The 9,243-nt window shown below is 44.7% G+C and overlaps 1 protein-coding gene across 1 annotated transcript in view; it reads left to right on the forward strand.

Moving 5' to 3' along the window:
• Positions 1 to 1,019: 1,019 nt before the first annotated feature.
• The window catches only part of LOC107695603 (interferon-induced GTP-binding protein Mx2-like), a 31,136-nt gene continuing 22,912 nt past the window's right edge, over positions 1,020 to 9,243 (forward strand). Inside the window, exons 1-2 of the mRNA XM_016495603.1 lie at positions 1,020 to 1,209; positions 1,389 to 1,526. Of these exons, the coding sequence (XP_016351089.1) occupies positions 1,020 to 1,209; positions 1,389 to 1,526 (328 nt within the window). The remainder of the gene's footprint in view (positions 1,210 to 1,388; positions 1,527 to 9,243) is intronic.

Below are 9,243 nucleotides of genomic sequence, written 5' to 3' on the forward strand. Positions count from 1 at the left end.
ACTTTGTTTGGCCTTCCAAAAGAGGACGATATCTGCTTTGTCATGCCTGGAGCTGATCCGTGCTGGTTGCTAAGGAAATACTACAACTTTGCGCTGTGGATCGCCGGATCGGCTTTCACCGAGGACGAAGCGGAGTCCAGCCCGGAGTCGTCACATGTCCTTCCAGACGCTCCTTCGTCGAAATCGCCGGCCGCGCCGTTTTGAAGCCCGCCGCCTCTGCTCACTCTAACCCTCCCGCCGTTCCTCACGCTAGCCCCCGGAAAAGAGGACACGACTAGAACTCAGTGGTTAAGTTGTATTTACAACACTGTTCCAGAACGCTTCAACCCAAATATTCGGATGTGTGCAGCACATTTTATGGAGGACTGTTTCCTGATCCTGGGAGAGTAGACTACAATGCCGACTGTTCTGACTCAAAGACCGTAAGTGCGTTTTTTATATTTAAAGAGTTTCTATATTTTATATATTTAAAGCAAGTTTTTTGGGCAGTGTAGAGTAGGGCTTGTTGTTTGTCATTTCTCCAATCACAAATGCAGACATGGTTTTATGTTTAAGGGGCGTAACATTTCCGTCACACGCTTGAGGTATTCGGCCAATCATAACGCACTGGATAGCTGGCCAATCACAGCACACCTCGCTTTTTCAGACCGATGAGCTTTGTAAAAATCGATGCATTTCAGAAAGGCGGGTCATAAAGGAGAAACAATAATGTACAGCATGTGGAAAATAATGTGTTTTTTGAACCTTAAACCGCATAAACACATTTCATTACACCAAATACACAAAATAATGTTCTTTTTAGCAGCATCATATGACCCCTTTAATTTATTTAGCACATGTTAATTATCTAAGAAATTTTAAAAGAATAACAAAATAAAAATGTAATAGAAAAATGTATTTGAAACAAATAAAAGGTAAATAAATGGTATATAGAGAAGGACAAACAGAATGAAATACAGTAAAACTGTGCAATCAGGGACGTTTTATAATAAAATGTACATTATTTTTACAGTCAGGAAATGAGGGGAGCGGTTCACAGTCATTTAGAGGAGAGTATTCGTCCATATATTGATCTAATTGACACTCTGCGGTCAGCTGGGATTCATAAGGACTTGGCGTTACCGACTATCATAGTAATCGGAGACCAGAGTTCTGGGAAAAGCTCTGTGTTGGAAGCACTGTCTGGAGTTCCATTACCAAGAGGGAGTGGTGAGGGCTTGTCTTAATCTCATTTGCTATTAGATACTGATATGAAAGTTAACCGAATGCTGACAATAAGAAAAACATTTCTTTAGTCAGCACCTGCACTGGTGTTTTTGAATATAAAGCAATTGTCACATAATTTTGAAGTGTTCTACTAATTGTTACCTGAACTGTGTTTGCTATAGGAATTGTCACCAGATGTCCATTAGAGCTGAGGCTGAAGAAGGTAAACGTTGGAGTCAACTGGAAGGCTGTTCTGTCTTACAGCAATAACAAAATTGAATTTGTGGATTCATCATTACTTGAAAACCATGTACATGCAGGTTAGGAAATATGCTTGGAATTGGTTTCTTTTTCTTCCTGCTTCCTACAATACTATCCTGACTGCCAATTTGGTGCTTCGTAGTGGACGTTTCTCTTGCGGTTGCCACAGATTGAGATCTGTATACAAAAAAGGTCACCCCTTGACAGCTGTGTGTGACATCCCCGATGTTATAATACACCATGTAATACAACTTGTGATTGAAGTTTTAATTTACACACTAATTTGAGTTGATTCAAACCCCTGCAGACAGTTGGTCAGGACTGTGTAAAGACATTGTTGAGGTAATTCAAACTGCAGATTCTATGATCTCTTTCAGTGAGTTTACTGATCATAATTCTTATGAAAATAGACGTGGTTCTGGAACAAAAATTTACATGAGATATTGATATAGCTACACATAAAGCGTTTCAATACCATTTCTAGGCAAATAAATAGGTCATTCTACATATGCCAACAAGATGGCACCCTTAGTGCATTGCTGGTAATTGAACACACTTGAGATATGATAAACAGGTAGGTTAAGATGGGGAAGATTCCCCCCTTAAGAACAATGTGGATTTACCTTTAAAGTATAACATATTTAGATAGGTTGAAGTTTAGAGTATGCAAATCGACACATTTGCTAATTTAACTGTTAGCTGTTTGATTTCGATTTTGTGATCTGTCTCGACCAGATACTTCTCGAGAACCGGCTCAAAAGAGCGATTAGTTCTTACATCAAGAACCGGACATCTTGAGCTTACTGATGTAATGTAGTGTGTGCATACAAAGTTAGTGTATTTTGTCAGTCGTACTCACCCTTTCACATACATAAAGATCCCTTTATGATCACTTGAGCACAGCTGATGATGTTTTGAAGTGACGCTTAAAGGGTTAGTTCACCCAAAAATGAAAATTAGCCCATAAATTACTCACCCTCAAGTCATCCTAGGTGTATATGACTTTCTTATTTCAGACGAGTCCAGTCGGAGTTATATTAAAAATGGTCTTTGATCTTTCAAGCTGTTTAATGGCACTCAGCGGGTGTTGCAGTGCATCAGTCCAAAAGAAGTTAAATAAAAAGCGCCCATTCTTAATAAAAAGTGTCTCACACAGCTCCGGGGGGTGAACAAAGTCCTCCTGTTGTGAATCGATGCATTTTTGTAAGAAAAATAACCATATTTAAAACGTAATAATCAATTTAATCTAGATTGCGCTCACTGTTGTACACGGAAGCAGCTCAGGGCGGATGACGTATGATGTCGGATTTGCGCATGCACAGATCAGAAGTGATGAACGCGGAAGTGCAGGGAACAGATCAAAACAAAACAATGGTCACTAATTAGAAGTACAAAACGAGGATTTGTAAAGAAGAATGTCGGAGGATTTCGATATAAGCCAAGAGAAGACTGGTTTTCCTTTGCTAAAGTAAGGAAACTTTGCTTCCTTTGCTCCTGTTAACTAACGTTGGTTCCCTTTCATAGGTTCACTTCAATGCTGCGATGACGTCATCGCTTTAGGAACATCCTAGGAGTGACGAATGTCTGAAGCCCTTATACCATCATGCTAATTTATTGGCCAAATAGAGCTTAGCACCGCCCCCCACGCGGTGCATGAAGCAGAAGACACACATGACAGGTGCGTGCTATGCTTGGGCCGTAATCACGCTCAAGCTGCGCTTAGCAGCCTATCCAATTGTCAACACTGTGATAGCCTGCGGCTAAAAGTTTTGCACTCGAGGCTCGCGGCCTTTTCGAAAGGCCTTGCGTCTAACTCCCGCCAATCTGTTTCTGCGGTTGCCGAGGCGCCGCATGAGACGATCACTTGGGGTGATGCATGCGAGTCAGAGCCCATGGAGAACGAGATGACGGAGTATTCTCCTTTCCTCTCGCTCTCGCCCTGTCATGTTCAAGAGCTCCAAGAGCATTATGTCGAGCCGGTTGTCTTCGTCAATGACGATTTGTGGCCCACCCTGGAGGCCCGTAATGAGGTTTCCTTCGGTTGTGAGCTGTATGACGATGATGTGTTGTCCACCGCGGCCGCTGATTCAGAGGATTTAATGGTGGAATCCTGCAGTTCTCTCCCTCCGAGCGGACAGGAGAAATGCAATTACCCGTCTTACAATGAGTTGTTAGACGTTGTGACGCGCGTGGTGGACAAGTTGGGATTAGACTGGGACTGTGAGCCGACGCAAGACCAGGCCCAATCTAAATTGGATGACTGGTTTTTGACTAGTCGTACTCCATCCCAGCCCCGTAAGCCTCTTCCCTTCTTTCAAGACCTCCACCAAGAGGTTTCAAGGTCTTGGAAGCAGCCTTTTTCGGCGCGTATTACAAACGCCGCTGCCGTTGATTTCGCCACCGTGTCTAAATGGCGGATCACGGTTACGGGGCAATGCCGACCATTGAAGAGACTCTCGCGACACACCTCGCGCCTAATTCAGCTCCATCTTGGAAGTCGCGCCTTACGTTGCCGTCCAAGCCATGTAGGATCACTTCCAGTTTAATCTGGAAATCTTACATGGCCGCTGGGCAGGCTGCGGCCACGCTACATTCTATGGGTGTGCTTCAAGCCTATCAGGCAGAGCTTCTCAAGGAGCTGGATGAAGGGGAAGGCCTCACTCCTGAGGCTGTTAAGGAGCTCAGGAGAGCTGCAGATTTCGCAGTGGGTAGGTCTATGGCAGGTATGGTGTCAGTTGAGCGCCACCTTTGGCTCACTCTCACAGACATCAAAGAAAAGGACAAAACTTTTCTCTTGGACGCTCCCATTTCAAAAGATGGCCTATTTGGAGATTCAGTCACCACCGTGGTGGAAAAGTTTAGGGCAGCAAAACAGCAGTCTGACGCTTTTCGCCAGCTCATTCCGCATAGGCCCAGGGAGGCAGAGCGTCAACCACCAATGGTCCGTTCACGCTCATCCTCTCTACACCATCATCGGGAGGTTCAGCGTAGTGAACCATCGCCTATGGCACCCCCTCGGAAGGATTGGGGTCCTAGGTCTCGTCCACTGGTTCACTCGCGCCAATGCAAACGGATAGACCTGAGTTCGACGGCCATGGCCTCTCGTTCTCAGGCTCCTAGTAGCAGTTCCTGATTCCCTCGCTCGTCTTCGGAGGCCAGGCCCTCCTTTGGAGAGTTTGGTCGGACCGAACAAGCGTATCCGCATCTCTCAATGTGGCCTCCCGGCTCAGATCTTGACCGTCCCGCCGCTTACTGCGCCTCCTCACGGCGAGCACCTCCTCAGACACTCTGCCTCCTCAGACGTCCCAGCCTTCAGAGCTCGAGAAAAAGCCCACGGGTCATGCGAGCATGGCCCGTCTATGACACCCTTCATAGCCCCCACCCTTGGGGTGTTGGGCTGGCCTGACAGGGCTCTTGGATGCCATCCTGTTATAGAGGTTCCCGCCACTCAGTTGCTTCGAGGCCCTGTGCGGGAAACTCAGGCGAGATTTTTATCAACCCCGCCCATGCTACCTGTTCTCGTAGACGCCAGCGGCTTTCCGCAGTCAGATGTCTTGACACCTGTAGTTCGACCACCGCCGAACATAGTGCGTCTAAAACCTCGAGCAGATTTTTGGGTTGCGTGGAAAAGCTTGCCCGACATCTCGCAATGGGTACTACGTTGTATGTATGGGTACACCATACAATTTCGGAAAGGGCCACCCCCTTTCAGCGGGATTCTTCCCACGACAGTAAAGGGTCTATAGAAGAATTATCCCCCAGTCAGATGGAGTCGTGTTTTTACAGCCGGTATTTTGCTGTGCCCAAAAAAGATGGTGGTTTATGTCCGATTCTGGACTTGCGTCGTTTGAATCTTGCGCTCAGAGTGAGCAAGTTCAAAATGCTAACAGTAAAGTCCATTTTGTCTCAGATCCAACCCCGAGATTGGTTTGTGACCATCGATCTAAAGGATGCATACTTTCACATCCAGATCGTCAAGAGACATAGGAAGTTCCTCAGGTTCACTTGCGAGGGCAAAGCCTGATTGGTTGGGCAAAGCCTGAAAGGCTGATTAGACCTGATTATGTTCCTAAGGTCGCTTCAAATCCATTTCGCTTTCAGCAAGTGGTCTTAGAGGCTTTCTCCCAATCTGACGCGGGGTCAGGTAGCATGGGTCTCTGCCCAGTCAGGGCATTAAAAATCTATGTAGACCGCACAGCTCAGTGGCGTGGATCGGACCAGCTGTTCGTGTGTTTTGGTGGTAAGAGCAAATGCTCCACTGTCACTAAGCAGCGAATGTCGCATTGGATAGTTGAGGCTATCGCTTTGGCCTACGAGGTGCGTGGCTTGACTTCGCCTCTAGGATTACGTGCTCACTCTACGAGAGCAGTGGCTTCTTCTCAGGCCTTTCTGAAAGGGTCGTCGATGGAAGATGTTTGTGCTGCGGCAGGATGGTCCTCTCCTAGCACCTTCATCAAGTTCTACAATCTAGACATGAGGATCTGATGAAATATCGCATGGCACGCTGATATAGCACACGTTACGTACACGTGGGAGGGGCGGTGCTAAGCGCTATTTGGCCAATAAATTGACGTGATGGTATAAGGGCTTCAGACATTCATCACACTGAGGATGTTCCCAAAGCGATGACGTCATCGCAGCATCTCGTTCCCTATTCAGGGAACCAGGGTTACATACGTAACCGAGATGTTTTCACGAGACTCACCGGCGCATGCGCAACGCCGAATTCATACATCATCAGCCCGGAACTGCTTCCGTGTATAACTGTTGGCACAAGCTAGATTAAAGTGATTATTACATTTTGAATATGGATATTTTTCTTACAAAAACGCATCGATTCGCTACAGGAGGCCTTTGTCCCAGGGTAAGTGGGTCGACTCTCTAATTCTCTTGCTCACCTGCTACTGGCATTGTGAACCTCATCAAGAGGCAGTGAAGAGAATAGGACTCGGGAGGTTTTCCTGAGTGTGACCTTGCTGACAATGGGCTACACAGTCCTGTATTTAGGCAGGTTTATAGGCATGCAGATGTATGGTTTCATGGGGGCACCAGATCACTACTTGCTCTCGCACAGGAGCTCTGGACATGGGCTCACACCAGTCTCTCTAAAGACAATGAAAAAAAAAAAAGCATCAGATGCCTTGACCCGCCACAATGAAGCCTGGCAACTGGAGACTGCATTCAGAGGTAGTAGAAGGCATATGGAGAACATTCAGTGAGGAACAGGTGGATTTGTTTGCCTCCACACACACAACTCACTTCTGTTTATGGTTCTTGGAGCATGACCACGACAGCCCATTGGATCAGGGTGCTTTTGTACACAGCTAGCCAGACCTATTGCTGTACACTTTCCCTCCAATTCCTCTCATCCATGCACTACTGGACAGAGTCCTTGGCTGCGTTCCAGTTTGTTTTTTATGCCCTTCTCTCGCTAACTTCCCTAACAAGTCTTGTTGACTTGGATGTCATTATTTACATTGCATGAGTACCCACTACTACTGGCAGAACCATTGCAATGGGTTGAATTGGAACATCCTAAGCCCTTGATCACTTGAAATATGCTATGGATTTTATTTATTATTTACATTTTTTTTCCTTAAGAATTTGTTTGATGCAGCATTTTATATGTATATACAGATGCATGGGCTGTTTTAAATATTTTTTAAAATAATTTATTTATATAGTTGCTTGGGGTAGGGATAAATTAAACACAATCTGTGATGACATCACAGTCGTGTTGCACTGTGGTCTATGGAGCAGCCTGAAGCATACATATGAAGTAGACTCGCTTCCTCGGTCAAAATCGAGGGGTTGAGGGTCTGTCCATATAAATTTATCTTGTCCACTTCACAAAGTGGAATGCACTTCAAAATGACAGAGGGGATTCCCCCGAGGGGAAGTGCTTAGGGAAGTTTGTGAGCCTGTGTCTAAATGCGAAGTGGAACGCAGCCCAGAGAGAAAAGCACTGCATTCTCCGCAGTGGCTGTCGTGGACATGACTTCCCCTTCCTGCTGTCACTAACATGAGAGATTCATCCAGATTCCTCCATCGAGGGATCTTCTACATGGGCAGGAGAGCAGGTATGGCACCCTTGGCTGGAGTTTCTCCAGACGTGGCCCCTGAGGCCAGTACTAGACTGACTTCATGCACCCCAGAAGTCAGACACACTCTGGAATGCAACAGCCCCTTGAACCCATGCAATGTATAATAGCAGCTGGAAGATATTTCAGGACCCGTTTGGTGCAACCCTCTACATTGCGAGTAAATCACTCGCATATGCGTGTCCGTACAGGGCTGGGTTTCAGGACCGATTGTTCGCCTTCACGCTAGGTGGCGCCGACCAGCAATGCATTTTTCCTCAGATATGTATCTCATATATGGATTTAACATCGTCCACTGCTCAATATAGAGTATTAAATTAATATAGCTAAATAAAGTTTGGTTCTACGCCAGAAACACAAACTATCTATAACGCTTACAAGAAAACATCTTAAAATATAAATAGAAGTACAATTAGCATCAAGCCACATTTGAAAATTTGTGTCATTATTAATGTATTTGCTTAAAACCCACTTTAGACCATCATCGAGTGCTTGTAATAACTCCCGATTGTGATCTATAGTTGATTTTGATTCTAGGCTGACATGCACTCTGTTTAATAACACCGATTTAACGTCATCCAATGCTCAATATACAGCATTAAATTAATATAGCTTAGTAAAGTTTGGTTCTACGCCAGAAACACAAACTATCTATAATGCTTACAAGAAAACATCTTAAAAAATAGAATTACAATTAGCATGAAGCCCCATTTGAACATTTATGCCTAATTATTAAGGTATTTGCTTAAAACATACTTTAAACCATCATTGAGTGCTTGTAATAAGTCCCGATTGTGATCTATAGTTGATTTTGATTCTGTAATAGGCAGACATTTGTATGTTTAATAACGCCACACTGCTTATTGTCATAAACATCCTTTATTGTTATAAAAAATACCATGAGCTGTATACAAAACGCATACAGAAAATATATCGTCATAATCATATGTCTATTTGCTTTCATATTTCATGTGTAGAAAAATGTTTTTCTATGTTTTCGATGTTTTTAAAATACGGAAGATTCCTTACGCGCTCTGAATCATAACACTCGCGCACCTGGAAGAAAAAGGACAGTGCTCTCCAGATCACATAATTCAGTGGAGAATTAATATGAATTATATTAAGAACATGTGAGAATAATCTGTTCTCAGATAGGCCTACCAAAGATAGCCTAACAAAACCTCAGCATCCACTCTCTTCTCTCTCGGGATACTCTTCTTCTGTGTTTGTTTCTTGCCTTTTTGTGCAACAGCAGCTGCTCCGGTCACGTGATCCTAGCTCAAATCTTATTGGACGGCTCGTGTTTTCGCTTTCATGTGCAACGCACCTGTATTTGACGTACCGTTACCGTAAACTCTAGTGTGAAGGCGCACAACTCGCCGTCGCTTTGTTTCACACACACGCAGCGAGAGAGGGAGAGAGAGAATTGAAGCGCTACATGTAAACGATATTCTTTATTGTATTTTCCTGTCAAAATAACGGAGGTCCTTTGGAACTCTTCGGCTTTCAAGAACTACCGCTTTCTCCGGTAGTGGGCGGAACTAATGCGCAAACTCGTGTTTTCGCTTTGCGAAACTGAAAAGATTCGTCGGACTGGTGCGAAAAAAAAACATTCGCATTTTCGGTGCGCGAATGTTCGCGGTCTATGTGGAAGCATCCATAGGAATCTGTTATT

The sequence above is a fragment of the Sinocyclocheilus anshuiensis genome, unplaced genomic scaffold, assembly GCF_001515605.1.
Source record: "Sinocyclocheilus anshuiensis isolate Anshui unplaced genomic scaffold, SAMN03320099.WGS_v1.1 scaffold770, whole genome shotgun sequence".
NCBI lineage: Eukaryota > Metazoa > Chordata > Actinopteri > Cypriniformes > Cyprinidae > Sinocyclocheilus > Sinocyclocheilus anshuiensis.